Source organism: Salminus brasiliensis, chromosome 11 (assembly GCF_030463535.1).
Source record: "Salminus brasiliensis chromosome 11, fSalBra1.hap2, whole genome shotgun sequence".
Lineage (NCBI taxonomy): Eukaryota > Metazoa > Chordata > Actinopteri > Characiformes > Bryconidae > Salminus > Salminus brasiliensis.
Genome location: NC_132888.1, coordinates 4,302,614 through 4,329,651, shown reverse-complemented (window position 1 = coordinate 4,329,651; position 27,038 = coordinate 4,302,614). Strand labels below are relative to the sequence as shown.

General features: G+C 43.8%; 1 protein-coding gene across 1 annotated transcript in view; it reads left to right on the top strand.

Annotated features, from left to right (window-relative positions):
- Positions 1-8,547, top strand: part of fcgbp (Fc gamma binding protein) — a 64,383-nt gene extending 55,836 nt beyond the window's left edge. The window contains exons 15-16 of the mRNA XM_072691704.1: positions 6,225-6,377; positions 8,499-8,547. Of these exons, the coding sequence (XP_072547805.1) occupies positions 6,225-6,377; positions 8,499-8,547 (202 nt within the window). The remainder of the gene's footprint in view (positions 1-6,224; positions 6,378-8,498) is intronic.
- Positions 8,548-27,038: the final 18,491 nt, after the last annotated feature.

Sequence of the window (27,038 nt, the reverse complement as noted above, 5' to 3'; positions counted from 1 at the left end):
ACCTGTCACGTATGTTTACTCAGTGGCCACTTTATTAGAAACAGAAGCCTTGTACTTGCGATCACTGACCACTGGGGTCAGTGGAGGAGCCGGTACCCCTGTTCGCCATCTTCGATGGGCTGTAAACAAACGCTGATATTTCCACAGTTTATTTTTCCGCGTCCCGCCGTGCCTCCAGCACACGCTGCACAGCTTCCGCCCCCAGCTTGAATCACACGGGACATGAAGTGAGATCACGTCTGACACTGGGAATCACCATTCATTCCTCAGGTAGAAGTGAGTGGAGATACTAGGTTTTAAAAGACTTCTATAGAAGCTGAAGTATCAACTGAAGCTTTTTCCTCCAGTAAAAGTGTAAAATTCAAGTAGAAAAGTAAAAGTAATGGAAGGAAAACAAAGGCCGAAAGCTTAGGCCGCACCACAGGGGTCTATAGTGCACTACCCCCCCACCCCCTCCCCAAAACCCCATTTCTCTAAAAGTCATAATGAGGAGAATGATCTATTAAAATGTTGATGTTAAAAATGTTGGGCTGCACTAGGCTCCTGTTTCAGCTGCAGATCTGCCCATTGAAAATGAAGCATTTCAGTAATATCAGCTCTATTAAAGGAGCGTCTCTGTGCTCTACTGAGCATTAACATGAGCTTCATGGAGGAAAATATGAGGAGTCGTTGTCTAGAAGTTTAGTAAAGCTGCAGAAAGTCAGACTTCAGAGGCGTGTGATCAATAAGCTTTATTGGAATGTAAATGTGGGGCTCAGTCGGGACGTTTCACTGCAGCTCTCTTGAGTCTCTGCCACGGACACAGTCTTCATACTAGACTACAGACGTCTGCTGTGAGCTGCTGGAGAGGGACGGGACGTGTGCAGGTGTGATGGATCTCTTATAAACCAATAGGGAGTCAGAATGGTGTCTGTTTATACTTCTCATCCAATCAGAATCAGTCTCTCACTTTCCGGATGGAGAGATTTATCTGGAGAGGGTTTTTTATTGATGACGAGCCGGAATGAAAACAAAAAGAAATGAAATAGGAGGAACGAGGCTGTTTTTAAAATGTAAGGAGGAGAAAGTTCAGATAATTGGGGGAAAATGTGAGAAGTAGAGGTAAAAAGTTAGATACAGGAGATACAGACGTATTTGTACGTCGTTACTTTACACTTCCATGGACGTGGACAGGAAAAGGAGGCCGTATCTCAGGTCACCCTGGGGTCACCCTGTATTAGCTCATGAGTTAGGAAGGTAGATGGAAATGAAGGTTGTGGCAGGTTGAGGCCTCTCCTTTAGAGCACAGATGCAGGGTATAGAGGGAAGAGGGAAGTTTGTGCACTAGTACCGCACTAATGTGTTCGGCTGCCGCCGCTCAGCCTGCGGTAAACGGCTCATTAGCATGGGCGGCTAACGTGCTCCAGCGTTCTGCCCTGTCTCCTATCAGTTTATTGAGGATGTGGCTGTGTCTAATGGAAAAGCTTTCACCAATCCAGTGTGTATGTGCGCATGTGTGTGTGTGTGTGCTGTGTGTGTTTGAGAAAGAGAGAGAGTGTGTGTGTGTGTGTGTGTATGTGTGTGTGTGTGTGTGTGTGCTCTCTGATGCCTTGGTCCATGTCTGTGATTGAAATTCAAACCACACTTGTGTGCGGTCTCCTTTCATCTTCACTTTGTTCCTCTCACTGTTGTGAGCGCATGCAGACACACACACACACACACACACACACACACACACACACACACACACACACATGCACACTCATACACCCATAGGTTTGTTTATACACACTTAGGACACAGGCTGACATATTTAACCACAATGTATAACATCAACTATATGTAGTAGAACTGCACTAAATGGACAAAAGTATTGGGACACCTGCTCATTCCTTGTTTCTTCTGAAATCAAGGGTATTAAAAAGAATTCCTCCTGCTTTTGTTGGAGTAACTGTCTCTACTGTTCAGGGAAGAAGTAGAGCTTTCTACTAGATTTTAGAGGAGCATTGCTGTGAGGATTTGATTGCATTCAGCGATAAAAGCGCTAGCGAGCTCATGATGTTGGATGATGATCAGCACCCCACCTCATCATCCTTAACTCCCCACTCATCCCAAAAGTACTGGATGGAGCCCCACCATCCTTCATTCCAGAGAACACAGCTCTTCCACTGCTCCACAGCTCAATGCTGGGGGGCTTTATACCCCTCTAGCCCATGCCTGGCATTAGGCAGCATGGTGCCAATAAGCTCAAGTTCATGTTGATCTCCTCCAGAGAGTCCTATTCTAATGGCAGCACTTCTCTACATAGACTAGACAAGCTGCATGTGTGTGTGCATTTGCACATCTGTGTCAACAATGGGTGCAACTTAAAGCAGCCAAGTGCATTCATTAGAAGGGGTGTCCACAAACATTTGGACATATAGTGTACATATAGTGAAGCAGACGAACAGTGTTCCCTGCTGATGGTGCAATGGTCCAATACTTGTATGATGAGGTGGGGTGGTGATCATCATCCAACATCCTGACCTCACTTACGCTCTTGCACTGTCACTGAATGCAATCAAATCCTCACAGCAATGCTTCTCCAAAATCTAATAGAAAGCTCTACTTCTTCCCTGGACAGTAGAGATTACAGCTACTCCAACAAAAGCAGGAGAAACTCTTTTTAATAGCCTTGATTTTAGCAGAAACAATCGATTAATGAGCAGGTGTCCCAATACTTTTGTCCATATGGTGTATGTAAGTAAGCATATTTAATAGAAACTTTCCAAGCCATTTCTAACCTTAGCATCAATTACCAAACCACACAGCTGCGAACGCACTCACATACCCGATTGCTCCTACAGAGAGGAAGGCGATGCTGGTAATTATGGTGTTCCAAATCTTGTGTTTCAGAAGTCAGTCTAGCTCTGAGTCTCATGCCAAGTCAAAGTCTGTTAAGAAAACCCAAAAGGAGAGCGAATAGCGATGATGAGCCTGCAGACGGTCAGGCAGGTGATAAAACATTCACTCGCAAGATGGTTAGCCTGTATTATTAATAACGAAGCTTGAAGGAGGAATTTTTGGGGAGGCTCACGGGTCTGTACAACAGTCATGAATCATTACGGCTGTTTTTGTAAAGCAGAAGCCCAGCAGTGCGAACACACTCCGTGGCCACTTTATTGGAAACCCCTTCCCAGTAGCTCAACCTTGCTAGTGCGCAGGGATTGCAGCACATCTGTTGATGCACTGTTTGTGTTGGGTATCTTCTACCCCTTAATTGGTGGTCAGTTTCTGACCTCAGAGCTGCTCTTGGTTATTGGATATTGTTGGATGGTGGACCCACTGAAACCTTAGTAACGGCACTGTACCAGCACTACCATGTCAATGTTACTACTGTGCTGAGAATGGACCACCACCCCGACTCTGTGGTCAGAAACTTACCAGTGATGAATGAGGTTAAACAAGGCTGATAAGTTGGGCACCAACAGATGGGCAGCAATCACTGATGTAGGGATTTGCAGTATAGGGTGATTCTCATACAGTAGTGGACAGTAGATGGTAGAAGGTATGTTCCACCATGACCTCCTCCCATGAAGATCAGGCTTGATTGGTCTCTTTGTTCTGATGGTAGATGCTGCAATTTGACATCAACCGTGGTGAGAGCTACCTGCTACCATGATGACAGTTCAGGATCGTTGGGGACTTGTGGTCTGGGGCTCTTGGACTGAACTTTCTAGGACGTCCTGATCTGGCCATGTTGGCAGTTGTTGAACTTGTAAAGGATTTGGCGGACGCGGGAACAGCTGATTTCTAACTGTTCTGAGATGCCCTCCAACATGTTCATGTGGGGCCTGCATGGGCCGCCCAACTGGGAACTGGAACGTGTTGTCCACAGGTTTCAAGTAGGCCCTACATATGGATGCCCACCAAGGTCAGTGATGAGACCAGTAGGGGTTAAACATAGTGCACTGCATACAGGGCCTAGATATGCTTGTATTGCAGCTCTACTGGGTCCCAGTAACAACATATGTTGGGTGGGGACTCGTCTGCATCTCCAACCTTCTTCCTGAAGGCCTCAGAGAAGAGAGCTCTCTGGACCTGCCATGGTGATCTTCTTCACCCCTCACTCACTTCAACCATCAATCAAGATCAGACCAGACTAAACGTCTGAGGTTTAAATAAGACTCCAGACTCCTCCAGAATAATCCTCTCCAACCATGTTCGGATCATCTGCAGCTGATGTTCTGCTCCTGATCCTAATTCTACACATTTGAAGGAGTAATACATTTTGTTGGGGGGATTAATTCCATTTTATAAATGATGTTCAAAGGCGTTTTTCTTAGATTACCTCCATCCCTCAGTGTTGATCACATGACGATCAGATCTCCAGATGTTTAACTTTGTACAAAAAGACAGAGGTTCTCATGGGGCGTCCTTTCCCACTTTTTCCACATGGCTGCATGTTTTTGTTTACTTGTGACACACAGAAGTAGATTGTCAATTTTTTTCTCGGTCTCTCTGTAACGAATGATCGCCCGAGGCTGGGATTCTTGGGGTTATATACTGAAGAAGGTCCAAGGTCGAAACTCAAGTAGGCAAACAAACAAAGATACAAACAGTATAACAGTATAAATTGAGCAAACAATCAGATACAATAGGGAAAGTGTGATAGACAGGAAATGATACTATGCTGTAGGTAGGTGTGTATGTGTGTTTGTGAATTTGGCTTCATGAATAACTCTGCACTATGACCTGTAGTGGTCTGAAGGTCATTAGCTATTGGTATTTAATGTTGAATTTGAATTATAACTAAAAACCCATTTGAATGATGTATTATGTATGCACAATATGTCCAGATATTTGTGGCACAGCTTATCTAGACTATCTAGAATTGCTGCCAATAGAATAGGACTCTCTGAAGCAAAAAAACATGATGAACCTATTGGCACCATGCTGCCCAATAAGGCCAGGCGTGGGCTAGAGGGGTATAGAGTCCCCTAGCATTGAGCTGTGGAGCAGTGGAACTTCCAGTGTCCCCTGGAATGACGGATGGTGCTCCATCAGAAATCAGTATAGAAATCAGTCAGTCATATCTACGAAGTGTACTGTGTCTGTTCAAAAGTTTGGAAACCTTGTTCAAAATGGAAATAAACATTTATAAAGAAAAGTGCATTTAATTAAGAAAATGATGTTCAAGGTGGTCGCTATGGTATCCCAGGAGGTTACTAGGATGTTGCTGTGACTAGACACCATGTCATGCCATGTCTGATGTCTGTGTTATTCTGAGTGGCTGCTATGTGTGTCCCATGTGGTTGCTAGAATGTCGTTAGATGGTAGGGTGCTGCTAACTAGTTCAACTGCCATGCCATTGCTGATGATTGCTAGGTGGTTGCTATGCTAGGTGGTTGTTATTTGGTTGCTATGTTATCCCAGGTGGTTGCCAGGTTGTCGCTAGGTGGTAGAGTGTTGATATGTCTTCATGTGATATGTTTGCTAGGTGGTAGCTGTGCTGTTCAGGGTGGTTACTATTAAACACAGGGTTGCTATGTGGTTGTTATGTTATCCCAGGTGGTTGGCAGGTTGTCGCTAGGTGGTAGGGTGTTGATATGTCTAATGTTTGCTAGGTGGTAGCTGTGCTGTTCAGGGTGGTTGCTATTGAACACAGGGTGGCTATGCTATGTGGTTGTTATGTTATCCCAGGTGGTTGGCAGGTTGTCGCTAGGTGGTAGGGTGTCGATATGTCTAATGTTTGCTTGGTGGTAGCTATGATGTTCAGGGTGATTGCTATTTAATGTGTTTGATGTGTGGTTGGTGTGTTATCCCAGGTGATTGTGAGGATGTTGCCAGGTGGTAGGGTGCTGCTGTATCGGCTTGGTTGCTAGGTGGTTGCTGTGTCATCCCAGGTGGTTTCTAGGGTGTTGCTAGATGTGTGCTTTGGTATCTCACATGGTTGCAAGCTTCATGAAGACTCAAACTCTGACCAACTTCTGATCAAAAAGCCATATTCGAGCCCTCCATTCCTCTCCAGAGTTGGTTCTGTGTCAACATCTCAGAAACTGTTTACAGTAAAGCACAATGTGTTGACTTCAGCGTCAGACCTGGCTGCACCTGCCTCAGCATCACCCGAACTCTACTGCACCTGTGCATGATTTACACACCCGACTATAAATATCACATCACATCCAGCAGCCAACTGCTAGTCTTGCAGTAACATCTGCCAGCACAGCTCTGTTCTCTGTACACTTCGTCTGGTTTCTCTTTAGGATTGGCTTTGGATTGTTTGCCATCGTCAGGGTGGCTCCAGGCAGCGAGCTGATACAGGCCATCTTCGTGTCCTGCATTCTTACAGGTCCTCTCATCCAGTGTCTGTCTATTTTTAAGCTGAACTTGGTGGACTTTTGGGATTTGTCTCTCCTGTATACATTGACATTGCATGTAGTTTTTCTGTCTGGATGCAAAGCAGGGGCATTTCTAGACTGCTAATTGCACCGAGGCACACACGGATCTGGGGCGGGCCTAGCCCAGCCTTTTTGGTTGTCAATCATAAGGGGGCAAACAGTCTGAATGAAAAAAAAGAAATCACTTTAGACTGAATTCTCTAAGCAGGGTTGTTTTTGCTTTGTGTGTATACAGTGAGTTTTCTCTCACTTCAATGAAAAATATGCATTTAATATATTTATTTAATGAAGATTTATTTATTCACAACCTGGATCACAACCAAATACAATTAACAACATGGTTCAGTTTCACCAGCCACACCCAGGCATGATCACTCCCAGACCTTCTAAATCTTAACATCACTTAATACCAAATTTCATCTCATCCAGGAGGTCCCAAAAGAACCCAGGGGATCATCTGAAGAACTCAAACCCAATGGTAGAACCAATCAGATCCCCCACTTAAGCTGGGGAGCATTATAAGTGAAACTCAAACCCATTGGCAGAACCAATCAGAATCTCAGCATTAGCCTAGTGGCAGGAGAACCATTCTGCCAATGGGTTTGACTCTCAGTTCTCCCACCTCCAGCTAAATTTGAGATTCTGATTGGTTCTACAGTTGGCTTTAAATCTTAGTTATCCCACCCTCTAGCTAACACAAACATTCTGATTGGTTCTGCCAATGGGGTTGACTCTCAGTTCTCCCACCTCCCATCCGTTTGTTATGCCACTTATTAGTTCTGCCACTTCGAGCTATTTTGTCCCACAACTAAAGTGGCTATCCTGATTGATTATTCTGTCAGTGGGTTTGGCTTTCGATTCTAAAGAGATTCTGATTGGTTGTTTTGCTAGCTTTGACTCTCAGTTCACCTTCCTCTTCACTCCTGGTTAAAGTAGAGAGTCTATATAGTTGTTTGACTCTATTTCTATAATTTACAACCATCAGAATTACAACCTGTGTAATTACAAGTAGCAAAACTGTAGTGTGTATTTTTTATAACGCTGCAAATCAGTGAAAATAAATAAAATCTAAATTTTTGTCCGTATTTAGTTTTCTCCATAGTTTGAACCCTGTAGCTGCTCTGTATACTGTGTAGACAATTCTGGATGAATGGACCAATAGAAATGGTCTAAATTATTTGGACTTAACACTAATTTTACATTGACTTATATTCAGAGTTAAGAACATCTAAGCCTTTTCCTGTAAAGTCACCGTTTTAGAGATGCATGCTTTTCATTGGACAGTGACGATAAGCTGTACTACTGTAATGAAGTGCATCTGGAACGGACAGGAGAACGGACGAGTACTTACCCTGCAATTGCATGGATTGTTAAAGTGAATTATTAAGGGAGTTCTGCTGAAAGCATATCATCGCTCTCCAATGAAAAACATGAAAAACAAATGGTGACTTTTTGGAGATATGGCATTTTTTATTGGTCCATTCATCCAGAATTATTCACACAGTGTACAGAACATCCCACTCTCTCTCACTTACATTTCATCAACCTTGTATCTCCAAAATGTCAACTTCACAGGACAGGGTAAAAACCTTCTTAACTTTCAATGGACGCCAGTGCAAAAAGTTTGTATTCCAAGCCTCTCTGGAGCATTTCCATTGGCTCATTCATCATGAAACTCTGATACAATGTAGAGAACAACACCCAGATTCAAATGACACTGTGCATCCAAAAGTTTGTGGACACCCTTTCTAATGAATGCACTCAGCTACTTTAGGGTGCACCCATTGCTAATGCAGAACAGATGTGCAAATGCAAATGCACACACACAGCTTGCCTAGTCACTGTAGAGAGGTACTGCCAATAGAATAGGACTCTCTGGAGCAGATTAGCATGAACCTATTGGCACCATGTTGTCTAATGCCAGGCGTGGGCTATAGAGGGGTATACTACAGCCCCCTAGCATTGAACTGTGGAGCAGTGGAAGAACGGTTACAGCTATCTGAACAGATACAGGGTTTAAATCATGGAGAAATATAAAAATAATATCTTCACCACTATTTTTACTGTGTGTGCGATTGAGTGATTGCTTTAATTATAGTCATTGCAGAATTGTGCTCAATGCATGTCTCTCCCTTTCAGATCTGAGCCCATGCGCTGCTCCGATAAGGATAAAGAGAAACAGAGATAGAGAGAGAGGGCATGGACATTAAAAGTTGTTGGGTGAATGTAAATTGCTGTGCTGGAGCTGTGTAATGAGCTATTTTGATATTTTAAGGCAGAGGGGTATAGGCTCCTGTACGTCTCAGAGATAATGGGTTTATTATTCGAAATGCCACTCGCATCTCCACCACTTTCAATTTCCAGAGTTTAATTTTTTTAGACACAAGTTTTTACTGTCAGAGGATTATCCATGGTGGTCTTACCTAGGCATGGCTAATCTTTTGGTAACTTTTCTTAGGCTGTGTATAAGATGTCAGTAAATGCTGGCTGGGGAAGTTCATCACTGTATCATTGGAGGGTATGTTGCTATGTGGTTGCTGTTTTATTCCAGGTGGTTTTAATACTGTTGCTGGATCTTTGCTTTACGCTTTGCTGTGTCTTGTCTTTAATATATTGCTAGGTGTTTGCTATAGTATTCAGATTTACATTTACATTAAAGGCATTTAGCAGACGCTCTTATCCAGAATGACTTACAAAAGTGCTTCGCTATTTCCCGAAGAGAAACCTCAGCTAGTTTAAATAGACTAAAAATTTAAAGATCCTCTAATCTTAGACTCTACTAAACACAAGTCAGTAAGGAGACCACTCTACTATTCACCCAAGTCCTTTTAGAAGAGGAGGGTCTTCAGTCTGCGTTTGGACTCTGCTGTTCGGACACCCAGGGGAAGTTCGCTCCACCACTTCGGTGCAGGACAGTAAAAAGTCTGGACGCTCGTCTTCTGTGGATCTTAAAGGATGGCGGGTCGAGCCGAGCCGTACTTGAAGCTGGAAGGGCTCTTGGTGCAGATCGGCTTCTGACCATCGCCATCAAGTATGGAGGAGCTGGCTGGTCCAGTCTTGGCTTTGTAGGCCAGCATCAGGGTCTGAATCTGATGACCTGGGCAGCAGCTACAGGAAGCTACAGTGAAGAGAGAACGCAGCAGTGGAGAGACATGGCTGAATTTAGGAACGTTGAAGACAACCTGACCCGTGCCGCTGTATTCTGGATTAGTTGCAGGGGCCTGATGGTGCGCAGAGGGAGACCAGCCAGAAGAGAGCTGCAGTGGTCAAGTCTAAAAGTGACGAGAGACTGAACAAGCACCTGGGCGACTCTCTAGAGAGGAAGGGCGGAATGGAGCAACATATGGTTGCTAAAGTGTTGCTGAGTGGTCAGCGGAGAATGGCCAGACTGGTTGGAGCTGACAGAAAGGCTACAGTGCAATTGCCTTGAGCAGAAGAGCATCTCCAGACGTGGAACACTTCAAAACCTTGAGGATCCTTCAGGGCTCCAACAACAGAAGACCACATCAGGTTCCACAAAGCCTCACAAACTGAGGCTGCAGTGGCTCAGCACAGGCTCACCAACACTGGATAGTTGAAAACTAGAAGAAACGTAGCCTGATCTGATGAATCAGGATTTCTGCATAGGGTCAGAATTTGGAACCAACAGCATGAATCCATGAACCCAACCTGCTTGGTTCAACAGTCCAGGCTGGAGTAGGGGAGTTGAGGTAGGGTTTTCTTGGCACAATTTGGACGGTTAATTTCACAGACCATTTGAGTGTTGTTGCTGACCGTATGCATCCCTTCATGACTGCAACTCACCCATGTTCTAATGGCAACACCAATCCAGCATGATGATGCACCATGTCACAAAGCCATAAAAAGGTCATACTGGTTTCGTGAACATGACCGTGAGTTGCTCAGTGGACTTTCCGGTCAGTATGAATCCAATAGAATTCCGTAAGGATGCAAAGGTGTTCCTGAAGAATCTCCAGGAACTGTCTGATGCAGAGATGTTTCCAGCATCTTATGGAATCCATGCTAAGAAGAATTGAGGCTGTTTTGAGAGCCAAGGAGGTCCTACCCAATATTGTTTATTATTTATGAGGTACAAATCGATTCATTACCTGGATCCTTTCCACAATCAGTTCCAGAGCACGACACAAATAGTCACTATTGCTCTTTAGTTGATTGTTGTTTTTGTGCTTTGATTGCCATGGTGAGTGTTTGTTGTTTATGCTATTATTTGTTTTGTTTCTTGATTGTTTGATTGTTGTATACATATATATATATATATATATATATTATATTTAGCTTATATATATATATCCTGTCTTAGAGTGGTCTGCAACATTCCACTCCTTGTGGTCCTACCCTGCTTCCAGACTCCTATAAAAAAAGAAATATGTTGTCAGTATCTTTCAAAACATAAATAAAATATATTGCAATGCATTTTTAATATCCCCTTATTTTCTATTGTAACACTGCTTGTTCTGACTGAAGGACCGCTTTGTCCACACTGCCAAACTGAACTGCTTTGATACTCAGCGGTGCGAAAATTTGGACATAGCTTCAATAATTGATAACGAGAGCGCTGCTCATTAAATTTCAAATGACGATTTATTTATAGTACACAAATCATTAAAAAAGGCTTTTTTCAGAGGCAAACGTGGATGCAGATAGCCTCAGATGTTCAGTGAAAGGCCTGTGTTTGGTATGGCTTCATCACGAAACTGCGATGTGGTGAAGTTATAGCACATATGCTACGGTCTCCTTATTTTATTAGCCTACAGATTCCTATGATGTTTGTGTGGCTTCAGTTACCAAAAAATGACCATTTCTCAACCTCTCAGCTCTCTTTACTCCTTAGATTCTTTAAAAGTGACAAATGTAAACTAGAAAAGTTTTCCTGAGGGTTTCTCGGTGCTTCCAAACAGTTGCTAGGCTGTTGCTTTGTGCTCACTAGGGTGAAAGTGTTTTTGCTAGCTGGTTGCTATGGCTTTGCTGCATGGTTGATATGTATTGTGTATAGCTGAGTGTTTGCTATATTGTTGCCAGGTAGTTGATATGGTTTTGCTATGGAATCGCTATGGTGGTTGCTATGGTATTTTGAGTGGTTGCTATGTGGTTGCTATGGTGTCTCGGGTGGTTGCCCATATGCTACAGCTTTCTGGTTTTATTTCCCCTGGAGTCCCTATGGTGTCTGTCTGGCTTTAAAAGTGATGTAAACTAGAAAGTAGAAGAGTCAACCTGAGATACCATAGCAACCACATAGCAATATCGTACAACAACACTGTACAGAGTCTTGACAAGCTTGGAGCTGCAGAAGCTTGATCTGAAGGTGGAGAAGCATGTGGACTGTAGAGGCGGTGGAGTAATACTGACTCTATGGGTTACGCAGTGTTACGCTGACAGTTCTGGAGAGAGGTTCTCCACCTGCAGCTCCACCACCAAAGCTCCATATAGTGCAGTAGCAGCAGTGGGAATGACGGAGATGCTGTTCTCCTAGTGGAGCATCAGGGTGATCCTGCAGCTGCTGATTTAAGGTTAAAATGCTTCAGGATGTCGCTTCAAACTATTAATTGTAACCATCCATGTTTGAACTTACGTACAGCTAGGGCAACATGCTCCTGGTGATTCTGCTGGTTAGACGGAGTGTCCCAGTTCACACACAGTTTTCATCCTGGTGTTTTCTGATTGGATATGAAGCACAGAGGTTGGGTAAGAGTGGACTCCTTACATCACTACACTGAGGCTGCTATTAAGGGAAAAGGGCCTGTAACCAAGCACTAGTTTCCAGTCTTGAACCCTCTCACACCATTAGGCCTTTTATTCGTATACATTACTTCAGGATGAGGCCGCATTCTCTCTCTTTCTGCAAAACTCGGAATAATGAAAAATAATTGGAATATAAATTGTGGTTGTTGGAGAGGAGGATAAAGCCCTCATTAAATCTTCTGAAACTGAAATTCCTCACAAATCTGATTTCACAGAAATTCATTTGGAACAATAAGATCTGCTTTTAAATGGGTGGATATGTTTACTGTCTAATCCAGCATGCTTTATTTGTTTATTTAACACTTTAACACACACATGTGTGTGTGTGTGTGTGCGCACACCCCCAAACACACACACGCACATACACTCACAAAAGCCTTCAAGCTGTAATTAGAGCTTAGCTATTAAAGCTTTACTTTTATTAAGCCTTTACTCCTCTGATGATTCAGTCATTTGAAAGTAAACAAGAGAAAGATAAAAGAGAGAGAGAGAGAGAGATATAAGAAGAGAGAGAGAGAGAGAGAGAGAGATAGAGAGAGAGAGAGAGATTTCTACATAATAATATGGACAAACTTTATCAGAATGTACACTAAATGGACAAAAGTATTGGGACACCTTTACATTTCACCTACAGGAACTTTTAGGACGTCTCATTCTAACCCCATAGGCATTATTAATATGGAGCTGGTCCTCCTTTGCTCTAAGCTCTACCAGCAGCAGCAGGTCTGGAGCTCTGCTGCAGTTACTGAGTCAATTGGAGGCTTTTCTGCACTCTGCTCTGAGCTCAGCACTCGGCCCTGACCCCGCTCTGTAACTTTACGTGGTCTGACAGACACTCTGTGGACGCTGAGCTGCTCTCTGTGAGCTGTTCCTCCTAAACTCTTCCACTGTTCAATAATAACACCATTCACAGCTGATGGAGGAAGATCTAGGAGGGAAGGTCTAAATTTCACCAGCTGACTTGTTGTTGTTGGTGCAGCGGTGTCTCCTATTACATACAGAACCACGCTGGAGTTCAGTGAGCTCTTCAGAACCTCCCGTTCTTTCACTGATGTGTGGAAGAAAGGCAGACTGCAGGGCTATGGGCTTGATTGTACACACCTGTGGCGGCAATGAGACTGAATGAGAGACCTGAATTCACTGATTATGATGTGTGTCTCAATACTTTTGTCCACATTGTGTATTTGCTACTTCCAGTGATTCTGTGACTGTAGCCTCTTACTCTTCTTCGAACAGCTTGTGGGTTCCTCCTATAGTGAAGCTCCACTCTGCAGCTGCTTCTGCTACTGTGATTCTGGCTGGTACCCACAGCCATGCGGGCGCTGTCCAGTGCTGAAGCCATCATTGATTAAGATCCATTTAAAGAAAGTCAGACAAGACAACAGAACCATTTGGCCTCCGCCTTTCACCCATTCCTGCAGTGAACACACACACACACACACACTCACACACCAGTAATCATACACACACAGTGACAGAGAGCACACATGTCCAGAGCGGTGGGCAGCCACTGCTGCAGCGCCCAGGAAGCAGAGAGGGTGAAGGGCCTTGCTAAAGGGCACGGGTATCGAACCCACAAAACTGAGCCACCACTGAGCCACTTCCCATTCCCATTCCATCATTCCAGAGAATCCACAGTTCTTCCACTGCTCCACAGCTCCTCAATGCTGGGGGGCTTTGTACCCCTCTACTAGCCTACGCCTGGCATTACTAGGCAGCATGGTGCCAATAGGTTCATCTAGTTTATCTGCTCCAGAGAGTCCTATTGTATTGGCAGTATTTCACTACATAGACTAGACAAGAGAGAGAATTTAACAAATAGAGGTAGAGAAAGATGATAAGCTCACTCTCTCTCTCTCTCTCTCTCTCTCTCTCTCTCTCTCTCTCTCTCTCCCTTTTTGTTATATTTCTATTTCAAGTGTTTAAGTGTTTCATTTTCATGCGTTTCAGTGCACTGAACACGTCCCTGTGCTGAATAATTTACAGTATGTGTGGAGTTCATGTGTGTGTGTGTGTGTGAGAGAGTGAGTGTGTAAAGTGTATGTGGAACTGGGACAGCATTATCACGACCCTCTCTGTCATCTCCCGTCTTTCTCCTTCTTGTTTGCTCAAGATTCAGCTTCAGGTTCGAAGTAGCTTTATTAATAAGACTGTACTGAGAACCATACTGACAAATCACTACAAAAATAGCAGCCATTCTAATAAAACAGCCTTCAGCTTTACGTTGCACCAATTGCTGAAATGGAGTGACTCTACAGAGCAGATAAACATGACCCTATTGGCACCATGCTGCCTAATGCCAGGCGTGAGCTATTGAGGGGTATACAGCCCCCCAGCATTGAGCTGTGGAGCAGTGGAAGAACTGTGTTCTCTGGATGGATGGATGGATGGGATGGGATAGAAAGTTGGGGATAAACTGTAGTGGTGATCAATATTCAACATCCTGACCTCACTAACGTCTTAGGTCTTGTCACTGAATGCAATCAAATCCTCACAGCAATGCTCCTGCAAAATCTAGTAGAAAGCCTTCTTCTTCTCTGGACAGTAGAGACTCCAACGATAAAGTTACTCCAACAAAAGCAGGATCAGCTCATTTTAATAGCCTTGATATAAGAAGAAGCAGTGAATGAACAGGTGTCCCAATACTTTTGTCCATATAGTGTATGCTAGATGCACCTATTTTTTTACCTGTTATAAGGAGTGGGTCAACTCCACCCATTCACCCATTCTTTCAGTGTTTTAGCCTGGTCTGCTTTATGAATGAGGCACAATAGAGCAAGAGCAGCCAATCAGAAAACAGGTCATTTACATATCCGTCTTACAGATGCAGTAACACACAAAAAGCCGGTTTGATTGTAGGGAACACAGAAAGGTTGCAAATGGTCCGAAAGGTAAATTTGGCCTTTTCTAGCACCTAAAAGCAAACAGACCCCTCAGGAAAAGCAACAGGACACATGAAGAGGTAGAGTTTGGGCCCTTTAAGGAGGGCAGGTGAACGAGAGCTTTGAAACCCAGCCCATATGGAATATTAGCATAATTCCTTTGATTAGCATCTGAAAAGGTTATCTCGGCCTGAGTGTAGCTGTGATACTCTCTCACACACACAGAGTCACACAAGGATGCCGTGATTGACAGTGGCTGAATCTCGAGGTTGCTCTGTTTATTACCGTGCTTTCAGCTGGTCTATTCAGGGTCTGCTGACAAATACACTACATGGACAAAAGTATTGGGACACCTGCTCATTCATTGTTTCTTCTGAAATCAAGACGATTAAAAGAGGTGATCTGCTTTTGCTTGTCCTACTGTCCAGGGAAGGCTTTCTGGAGCATTGCTGTGAGGATTTGATTGCATTTAGCGACAAGAGAGTTAGTGGGGTCAGGATGACACACACACACACACACACACACACACACCTTACTGCCTTTACAGGCTGTGATATTTAACAGGTGAGTTGGACAATTCTGCCTAGAATCCATCTGCTTCTGTGCGTGTGTGTGTGTGTGTGTGTATGTCTGTGTCTGTGTGTGTGTGTGTGTGTGTGTGAAAGGAGCTTTCCTTTCATCATTTTTGTAGAGCATTCCTCACATCTGGCCAAAATTAGACTGACTCTCTCTCTCTCTCTCTCTCTCGCTCTCTCGCTCTATCGCTCGCTCTCTCTCTCGCTCTCTCTCTCGCTCTGTAATCTGCTCAGGCTTGGCTGTAATATATTTATTTGGTGGGTAACTGCAGTGAAGGACAGTGCATTTATATCAGCCTATATGTGTGTGTGTGTGTGTGTGTGTGTGTGTGTGTAAGTGCATATGTGCATGTGTGTGTGTGTGTGAGATTGACTCTCTGCCAGTTTTATCTCAGGATCTCTCCGGCAGCAGCTCTTCCCACGGTGCAGTTCAGAGCAGCTGTGGGTGGGTTTTCAACATCCAGAAGTATCTAACAGAAATAGCTAAATACATAAATACACATCAGACCCAACACAGTCACACACAGCCTCCGCACGCATCAGGCAGAGGGGTCTGCACCGCGGTATCTACCGGCTCTGTACTCCAGCACAGCACACCAGACCTGAGATAAACAATGAGTACCTGTTAACCCTTAAACCCCAGCCTTACGTCTGAGCTTTCATTCCAACAGACACCATTCAGTACTTACTCATTCAGCAGTATCTGCTACTGTTTACTAAAGTACTCATTACTCTGTTCCTAATTCACAAGCTTTCCCTGTACAAATATTATTAATAACTCAGTACCTGCACATCATTTAATAAGTAGGAATAATTCAGTAATACTACTTATTCAAGAAGTATGAATTATTTGTTTCATACTAATTATTTAGTAATTAATAACTGTTTAGTACCTACTGATTATTTAGTCATTACTAATTATTTCATAAATACCAGTTATTCCATACCTACTAATTGTTTAGTATGTTATTCAGCACATAATAATTATCCAGGACCTGCTAATTATTTCATATTTACTAATTATTTAATTAACAAAAACTATTCACTACTAATAATTGTATAATTAATCATTATTTACTACCTACTCAGTCATTATTAATTATTTAATAAATATTAGTTGTTCCATACCTACTATGTGTTTAATATGTTATTTTGTACCAACTAATTACCTACTATTCAGTAAGTATTAATTATTCAGTATTTTGGTATTGTTTCAATTATTAGTAATTATTTGGTACCTACTAATTATTTAGTAATTAGTAATTATTTAGTAAATACTTTTTTGTTACTAATTATGTCATAAATATCAGTTATTCCATACTTACTAATTGTTTAGTACCTGGTAATTATTTAATAAACAAAAATATGAATTACATACTAATAATTTAGCAATTAATACTTAATAAGTACCTACTAATTATTCAGTATTTGTTCATTCTGTAACTACTCATTATAAATTACTTATTAGTCAGTCAACAAGTAGTATTTATTCAGTTCCTACTCCTTTAGTAACTTCCAGTATTTATGATCCTACTAATTATTCAGTATCTACTGATTATAAAATAATTATTAATAATTTACAACCTATTTATTGCTTAATAAGTACTAATTATTTAGAATGTACTAAAAATTGAACGTAATTTAAATATGTGTATATTTGACTTTTTGACATAATGTGAATCTGGGGGTTGTTCTTTACATTGAGTTTGAATTTATTGATGAACGGACCAATAGAAACACTCCACAATGACCTGGAGTTAAATCTTTTTCCATTGAAAGTTCAGCACCAGTCAGTGTGACTCTGCTCTCTTCCAGTTACGCCTTGTCCAATCAGATCACTTCACTGTTTTTTCTGAGGAGCAATCTCAGTGCCGGACCCTCTGTGATCTGTTTCTGCTGCTCTGCTGCTCCCTCCCCTGACCCTCCTGGTGTCTAATCCAGTGATTGTCTCAGGATTAGAGCTGCTGTTCTCTCTTCTGGCTTGATCTGATGTTACAGATCTTGTTCCTCTGTCTCTTCTTCTCGTCTGTTCTTTTCAACCTCGGGTTTGTGGACTTCACAGATCCATGTGGGCCGAGTCTGAGCTGTCAATCATCTCTCACTCTCTCTCTCTCTTAGTCTTTCCTCTGTCTCGCTCGTCTTCATCCAGTCAGTCATCCGGTTGACCTGTCCGTGCTCGGCCCACAGCTGATCAGACCGACAGCATGTTGGACCGTGTAAGCTACATGTCCATATGTTTGTGGACACCCCTTCTAATGAATGCCTTATTCAGCTACTTAAGGTTGCACTCATTGCTGACACAGATGTGCAAATGCACACAAACACACACAGCTTGTCTAGTCCGTGTAGAGAAGCACTGCCAATAGATCTATAGAATCTATTTTTTTTAAGAAGAAACAATGAATAGGCAGGTGTCCCAATATTTTTGTCTCGTGTAGTGTATGTGTACTGTTGTGGTAAATGCTGTGTGTGTGTGTGTGTGTGTGTGTGTGTGTGTGTAACCGAGTTACTGTTGATGTGACAGATCTGCTGTTGTTCGCAACCTGCTTAGTTTCGATTCAGCTACAGCAGCCCAGTGCGGTTCAGTACAGCCCAGTCCAGTCCTGTCCAGCTCAGTGCAGCCCACCCTGGCCCAGTATATCTCAGTACAGTCCAGCCCAGTCGGACTGACTGACTGTTCACTGATATTTACAGCAGATTTACTGTCAAACACTAACACTAACGTGTGGTTGGTGTGGCGCAACAGATAACACCACTACCTGCCACTGAGCTACCACACCATGTGGGAGACCAGGGTTCGATTCCCGGTCTGGGTGACTGTGGGTGCTGCTCTACACCAATAAGAGTCCTTGGGCAAGACTCCTAACACTACACTGACCCACTTCTGTAATACGAGTAACCTTGTAAGTCGCTCTGGATAAGAGCGTCTGCTAAATGCCATAAATGCCATAAATGTAAATGTAAATGTAAATCTCTCTCGCCCTCTTTCTCCTACTCCCTTTCTTTGTCTCTCTCTCTCTCTTCATCTGTCTTCCTTTGTGGTTTGTCTGTCTCTCACATTCTTGCTTCTCTTCTCACCTCAATCTCTTTTTCTCCCTCCTTTGTCCTCTCTCTCTCTCTCTCTCTCGCTCTCTCTCTCTCTCTCTCTCTCTCTCTCTCTCTCTCGCTCTCTCTCTCTCTCTCTCTCGCTCTCTCTCGCTTTCTCTCTCTCTCTCTCGCTCTCTCTCTCTCTCTCTCTCTCGCTCGCTCTCTCTCTCTCTCTCGCTCTCTCTCGCTCGCTCGCTCTCTCTCTCTCTCTCTCTCGCTCTCTCTCGCACGCATCTTCTCTCACTGTACTGTCTCTTACTCCTGCTCTCACTCCTCCACTCTCGTCCCTTGTCTTTCCCTCTTCTCTTCCTTCTTGTGTTACCCGTCTCTCTCTCTCTCTCTCTCTGTCTCTCTCTCACACTCTCTCTCTCTCTCTCTCTCTTACTCTCTCTCTCTCTCTCTTACTCTCTCTCTTTGTCTCTCACTCTCTCTCTCTCTCTTTCTCTCTCTCTCTCTCTCACACTCTCTTTCTCTCTCTCTCTCTCTCTCTCTCTCTCTCTCTTTCTCTCTCTCTCTCTCTCACACTCTCTTTCTCTCTCTCTCTCTCTCTCTCTCTCTCTCTCTCTCTCTCTCTCTCTCTCTCTCCGGTGTGAGTGTTGCTGTCTCTCTGTGAGTGAAGGTTTCAGCAGCTGAAATATTTATGGACTCACACACTCTCACCTTGAATACTGATCACAGCTGGACACACACACACACACACACACACACACACACACACACACACACACACACACAGGACACCAACAAGCGCTCTATCTCACTACTTTAATCTCTCTTTTGCTCAGCATCCCTTTTTCCTTTCTCTCTCTCTCACTCTCTATCTCTATCTCTCTGTCTCTGTGTCTCTGTCTCTCTCTCTCTCTCTCTCTCTCTCTCTCTTTCTCTCTCTCTCTTTCTCTTTTTTTCTCTCTCTCTCTTTCTCTGTCTCTGTGTCTCTCTCTTGCTCTCTCTCTCTTGCTCTCTCTCTCTGTCTCTCTCTCACTGAGGTCTCGGCTTTGCTCACATGCTTTCATTCAATTCATTTAATTCTCTCTTGCGTTCATCCAATCCATCTCTGCTTCTGCGCTTACACACTTGTGTGTGTGTGTGTGTGTGTGTGTGTGTGTGTGTGTATGTGTGTGTCCCCATTCAGTCAGCAAGCCCACCAAATTCTTTGTTGAAGACTTTCATCTCTGATATCCATCAATCTGCAGCAGCATGTAGCTCAGCCCGGGTGATACTCTCTCCCTCTCTAACACACACACACACACACTCAGGGCTGATAGCCACACCATTAGCTGAGGCTAATGCAAAGATTAGAGTGAGCTGGACAGGCCCAGGGTCAGATTAAAACAGGGCAGCCCCCCCGGTCTGTGGCCCCTGTGCACTGGGGGCGAGGGCTGGTTGTGCATTTGGGGCTTTGATGAGCCGCTTCTGTCTAAAAACTGGGCGTCAGAGTTCACTCTTCAAAGCGTAAGGAGAGTTCGGGAAGTGCTTTTTACTGTCAGCTAGAAACCCTTTCATACAAGTTCAGGCAAGAGTTCCAGCCAGCGCTGTCCCGACTCCCCTACAGCTCAACTTAAACAAAGGAAAATCAGCACCTAGTAAAGGAATTCAGCACCCATAGCCCCTTACCTCAACCCCTCTGATGGAATGTTAACCTACACTATATGGACAAAAGTATTGGGACACCTGCTTCTTCAGTATTTCTTCTGATATCAAGGCTATTAAAAAGAGCTGATCCTGCTTTTGTTGGAGTAACTGTCTCTACTGTGCAGGGAAGAAGACTTTCTACTAGATTTTGGAGGAGCATTGCTGTGAGGATTTGATTGCATTCAGTGACAAGAGTGTTAGAGAGGTCAGGATGTTGGGTGATGATCACCACCCCACCTCATCCCAAAAGTATTGGATGGAGCACCCACCATCATTCCAGAGATGCCACAGTTCCCCTGCTCCTCTGCTCAATGCTGGGGGGGCTTTATACCCCTCTAGCCTAGCATTAGGCATCCTGTAGGCTCGTGTTTATCTGTCCCAGAGAGTCCTATTCTACTGGCAGTCTAGGGACAGGGACTATACAAGCTGTGTGTATGAGAGACATCTCTGTCAGCAATGGGTGCAACTTAAAGAAGCTAAATGCATTCGTTAGAAGGGGTGTCCACAGCTGAGACCAGCTGAAATACATCACTATCACAGTATATGTCCAAATGTTTGTGGACACCCCTGTTAATGAAGTTGCAGCCATTGCCTAATGCCAGTCATGGGCTAGAGGGGTGTAAAGCCCCCAGGGTTGAATTGTGGAGCAGCGGAAAACTGTGTTCTCTGCTCCATCCAGTACTTTTGACAATGAGTTGGGGGGAGTTGGGGATGATGAGATGGGGTGGTGATCATCCTCCAACATCCTGAACCTTAATAACGCTCTTGTCACTGAATGCAATCAAATCCTCACAGCAATGCTCACTTCAAAATCTAGTAGAAAGCCTTCTTCCCTGGACAGTAGAGACAGTTACTCCAACAAAAGCAGGTTACACAACGAATGAGCAGGTGTCCCAATACTTTTGTCCATATAGTGAATGTCTCTTGATGATCCTTTGTTAGTCGTACACACACACACACACACACACACTCACATGCTCAGGATTGAGTGTAAGTGTTCTGCTTGTGGTGTGTTGTGGTGCATTTCTGACCTTCAGGTGGCTGTAGGGATCTGGGCATCATCTACAGTTTGGACTAGTGGGCATTTTTCTGACAGTGCTTTATTACAGTGGTCCCCAAGTGTTACCCCTGCTCCCAGCACACCGACCCAGCTAATCAGCTCATTAACAAGCGCTGACTAAGGTAGAGGGGGTGTGCTGGACAGGGGGCCTCCAGGACCACAAGGTTTAGATCAGTGCTCTGTTACACCTTAAACATGAGTCCATGGGTTATATTGTGGATCCCCTCTGTACATCTGATCCCAGCACATCGGTTTAAGCTCCAGTCAATGGTATTCAATGGAAACAGTTGGTTCTTCTCAGTGGTTCCTTATGGATCTCTTAAAGGTTTAATTTTTAAATCTTCTCAGTGGTTCTTTCTCATCCTTATAGAGTCTTGGTTCCTCTCAGTGGTTCTTCCTCATCCCTAAAGAGTCTTGGTTCCTCTCAGTGGTTGTTCCTCATTCCTTAAAGAGTCTTGGTTCCTCTCAGTGGTTCTTCCTCATCCCTAAAGAGTCTTGGTTCCTCTCAGTGGTTGTTCCTCATTCCTTAAAGAGTCTTGGTTCCTCTCAGTGGTTCTTCCTCATCCTTATAGAATATTGGTTCCTCTCAGTGGTTCCTCTTCATCCTCTTAGAGTTTTGGTTCCTCTCAGTGTTTTTTCCTCATCCTCTCAGAGTCTTGGTTCCTCTCAGTGGTTCCTCTTCATCCTCTTAGAGTTTTGGTTCCTCTCAGTGGTTCTTCCTCATCCTTATAGAATATTGGTTCCTCTCAGTGGTTCCTCTTCATCCTCTCAGAGTCTTGGTTCCTCTCAGTGGTTGTTCCTAATCCTTATAGAGTCTTGGTTCCTCTCAGTGGTTCTTCCTCATCCTATTAGAATTTTGGTTCCTCTCATTGGTTCTTCCTCGTCCTTATAGAGTCTTGGTTCCTCTCAGTAGTTGTCCTCTTGGACTCTTGGTTCCTTTTAGTGGTTCTTCCCCATCCTCTTAGAGTCTTGGATCCCCTCAGTGGTTCTTTCAGATGTGCTTAGATAGGTGTTCCTTTTGAGTCCTGGTTCCCCTCAGTGGTTCTTCCAGATGTGTCAGTGGTTCTTTCTCATGCCCTTTGTCATTTTCTTTTTTTTGAGTCTTAGTTCTTCTCAGCAGTTGTTCCTCATGTTCTCAGAGAGGTTTTAATTTTGAGTCTGGGTTCCTCTCAGTGGTTCTTCCTTAGTCAGTTTTTTCCTTGTTCAGCCTAGACTTGTACCCCAGATCCTCAACTTGGTCTAGCACCCCTGCGACTCAATAAAGAGATGAGTGGGTGAGGAAGGAAGTTGTCAAGACGAAACCCACCCCCAGAAGCCATATTCTCAAGCAGATAACTGAAACAGAGGTATCTGCAGAATGTCACTGGGTGAAACCAGCAAGGCGTAGTAGAAGCTATTCATCTGATGTGATCTGCCCGGCTAAGTGTGTGATCGTTTTCAGCTGCGCCGTTTAACTGCTTGGATTTGTCACACAGGTTCGTGTTCATGCTGAATGAATATGCCACTGACTCAGAGATTAGACAGGCCATTAAATAAAGGTCATCAATAAAGGTCGTCATTCTGTCATCGTCCTATAGAGGGAGACGATTAACCTGAAAGGCAGAAACATGAAAGAAAAATTAATCACAGCACAAAACTGTGTGTGTGTGTCTGCATTTATCTGGTTATCTGACAGTTGCTTTCCAAAGCAGGCCCTGTGGCAGCACCCAAACAAGTGTGTGTATATTACTGGAGGACAGAAAACACCCGCCAACACTGTATCAGGACTGGCCTCATCCAGCTCACCCAGTGTCTTAGGGTGAGTTTGACTCGAGTCTCAAGTCTTTAAGGTGACAGTCTAGTCTTGAGTCTCTTTTGAGTGAGTCTGAGCTAAATCTCAAGTCCTGAGTGTGTGAGATGACAGTCTGAGTCAAGTCTCAAGTCTTTAACGTGACAGTCTGAGACTAGTCTTGAGTCTCTTTTGCATGAGTCTGACTTTTGAGTCTCTGAAGTGACAGTCTGAGCTAAATCCCAAGTTCTGAGTGTTTGAGATGACAGTCTGAGACAAGTCTCAAGTCTTTAAGGTGACAATCTAGTCTTGAGTCTCTTTTGTGTGAGTCTGAGCTAAATCTCAAGTCTCTAGGCTGTGAGCCAGACTCTTGAGTCTTTGAAGTGACAGTCTGAGCTAAATCTCAAGTCCTGAGTGTGTGAGATGACAGTCTGAGTCAAGTCTCAAGTCTTTAGGGTGACAGTCTGAGACTAGTCTTGAGTAATTGTGGTGTGAGTCTCTAAATCTCAAGTCTCTAGGCTGTGAGCCAGTCTCTTGAGTCTTTTAGGGTTACAGTCTGAGACTAGAGTCTTGAGTCATTGTTGTGTGAGTCTGAGCTAAATCTCAAGTCTCTAGGCTGTGAGCCAGACTCTTGAGTCTTTGAAGTGACAGTCTGAGCTAAATCTCAAGTCCTGAGTGTTTGAGTCTTTAGGGTAACAGCCTGAGACTAGTCTTGAGTCATTGTGGTGTGAGTCTCTAAATCTCGAGTCTCTTGGCTGTAAAACAGACTCTTGAGTCTTTGAAGTGACCGTCTGAGCTATATCTTAAGTCTTTAAGGTTACAGTCTGAGTCAAATTTAAAATCTCCTGGGTGAGTCAGAATCAGATCTATTCTGACTCACTTTCTATCAATTTAGAGTCTTCTGGTGAGTCCACTTTAAAATCTCTTTGGTGTGTTTGAGTTGAGTTTTGCGTCTTAGTTAAATCTTGAGTCGGATTTTATTTTTTTTGCCAAACCATCGGTTTTGTGAATCTACAAACCCTTCATCACAGCGGACACACACACTCACACACACAGGTCTGCTGCTTATCACACAATTCCACTGGTCCAATAGAAATGGCCTAGCTGATTCTATGACCTCTAACCCGAGCGGATTTCGTTTGGGCTCTCTGAGCCAAAGTGGCAGCTTTCATCCACACTCAGAGCGCAGAGATGGAGAGTGTGTGGGAGAGAGAGAGAGAGAGAGAGCCAAGAGCAAAGGGCAGTGAAAGGGTGGATGATGAAAGGATGAAAAAGGCTTTTTGTGTGTTTGATAGAAAATGTCTAGAGGAGAGGAGTTTTACAGCATTAGCAGCTAATTAGCCTTCTGAATGATTTAGAGAGAGAGCGGGGCTTTAAATAACTCACTTTGCTTTAATGTGTGTTAGTTTTCAAACATTATCAGGACCATTCATCCTGCCTTTAGACTATACAGTTTAGGATATTATTATTATTATTATTATACACCTAGGTACTACACAATCAAATCAGAATACAATGACCACCTACCTATTAGTGGGAATAACCACCCTTAGCTCGGATGACACTAGCAAGAGACGTTGTGGCATGGACTGTGTTAGGTGATGAAAGGTGTTCAGTATAGAGGTTAGCTGCTCCACAATGGAGCGTCGATCGCTCTTTACCACTCGCCGGAGTCGTCATTTTCCCTCTGGCATCGATATGGCTCATGGGACACCACTGTTTATACCACTGGGAGGCAGTCAATGTGCGAGAAGTCCAATCTATGTACACCTTCACTATGGTGGCACTAGATCATCCCGAGTTAGCAGTTTTTGAGATGCCACCACCCTTCACCCTTCGGTACCCTATTAACATGCCCTTTGAGACATCAGTCAAGTCATGGCATTTGCCATTGACCATAGTTTTGCACTCGTCTAGAACTGATGGTGCACCTCTGACATCGGTATGGCCTATGGTGCACCACTGTTATACCGTTGGAAGGCAGTCAATGTTTGAGTAGTCCATTTTTGGTACACCTTCACTGCGGCGGCTCTAGAACATACCATAAACTTAGAGGTTTCCAAGATGCTACCACCCTTCACCTGGTACCCTATTAACATGCCCTTTGGGACATCAGTCAAGTCATGGCATTTGCCCTTGACCATAGTTTTGCACTCATCTAGAACTGATGGTGTTCCTTTGGCTACAAGTGTTGCCCCTCTGGCATTAATGGCTCATGGAGCACCACTATTATGCCATCGGGAGGCAATCAAGAAAAGAGAGAGAAGTCCATTCTCAGTGCACCTTCACTACAGCGGCTGTAGAACATCCCACAAAGTTAACGGCTTCCAAGATGCTACCACCCTTTACAGGTATCCTATTATCATGCCCTTTGGGACATCAGTCAGATTGCATGCTATGTCCATGACGATGGTTTTGCACTCTGCGACAGCTGACTGGTGTGCTTGCTTATTTATACCTGCAGCGAAACCCTGTCACATGGCATCTGTGATGAGTCCTGGGCCGAGTTCATTCATAATGTTCTGAAATGACTGTGACGGTGGGCGAAGGGTGGTAGGTGGATGGTGAAATCTAGTGTCTCCAGTCATTTGAATATTTTATAAGATCAAACAGAAAATGAGGTATAATACAGTCAGCTTGTGCCACTGCTGAGATGTTACTGAAGCCCAGGTTGCTTTGATAGTGGCCTTCAGCTCGTCTGTGCTGCTGGGTTTAAGCGTTTCTCATCTTCCTCTTGATAGTACTCCACAGAATTTCTATAGGGTTCAGGTCTGGAGAGTCGGCTGGCCAATCAAGCACAGTAATATCATGGTCAGCAAACAATTTGGTATAAGTTTGAGCACTGTGAGCAGGTGCTAAGACCTGCTTGAGAAGGAAATTGGCATTTCTATAAAGCTTGTCGGCAGATGGAAGCAAAAGGTGCTCTAGACTCTCTTGGTAGACTTTGAGCCGCATTGACTTTGGGCTTAATAAAAACGCAGTGGACCAACACCAGTAGATGACATGGCACCCCAAACCATCACAGGACTTCAGACACCTTGGATACTGTGTCTCTAGGAGCTTGATTTCCAAATAAAATGCAGAATTTACTTTTATCTGAAAAGAGGACTTTGGAGAACTGAGCAACAGTCCAGTTCTTTTCCCCTTAGCTCAGGTAAGAAACTTCGGATGTTGTCTCTGGTTCAGGAGTAGCTTGATATTGGGAATGCAGCAGTTCTTGAATAAATCTTTCTGGACAATCATCTAAAGGCTGCATCAAGGCAGGCATCCCTGTTGCTTGTGCATCCTTTCCTACCACATTTACCACAATATGCTTTAATACAGCACTGTAAAAACCAGCCAGCCTTTTCTGCAATGACCTTCTGTGCCTTACCCTCCTTGTGGAGGGTGTTGATGATTATCTTCTGGACAGCTGTCATGTCAGGAGTCTTCCTCATGATTGTGGTTGGGTGTGCTGAACAGAACTGAGAGATACTCTGACTGAGACTCTGTATTTATACTGTTTTAATAGTCATTTGCTTAAACTCCAAATTATAATTTTATTAATCTGAGAGACTGGATTTCATAAGTCAAACAAAATAAAAAAGGCTTGAGATATCCCAGCCATTATGCTCACGTGGGGCTCAAATGGGTGGACTGTGGGTTAGGTGGCAACCAGGTGGGCATGGGCTCGGAGTTAGTTTGTCCATATGTTGTTACTGGAATCCAGTTGGGCTTCCCAAATGGGACCTATAGTTACAGCCCATCTTAAACTCACATGGGTCCCATCTAGGCCTCTATAAGGTTCAGGTTTGGAGAGGTTGTATGTAGTGTATGTAGTGTAAAACCAAGATCGGGCCACAGTTTAACCCCTCCTGGTCTCATCGCTGGCCCTGGTGGGCATTCATATGTGGGGCCAACGTGTAACCCTAGGAC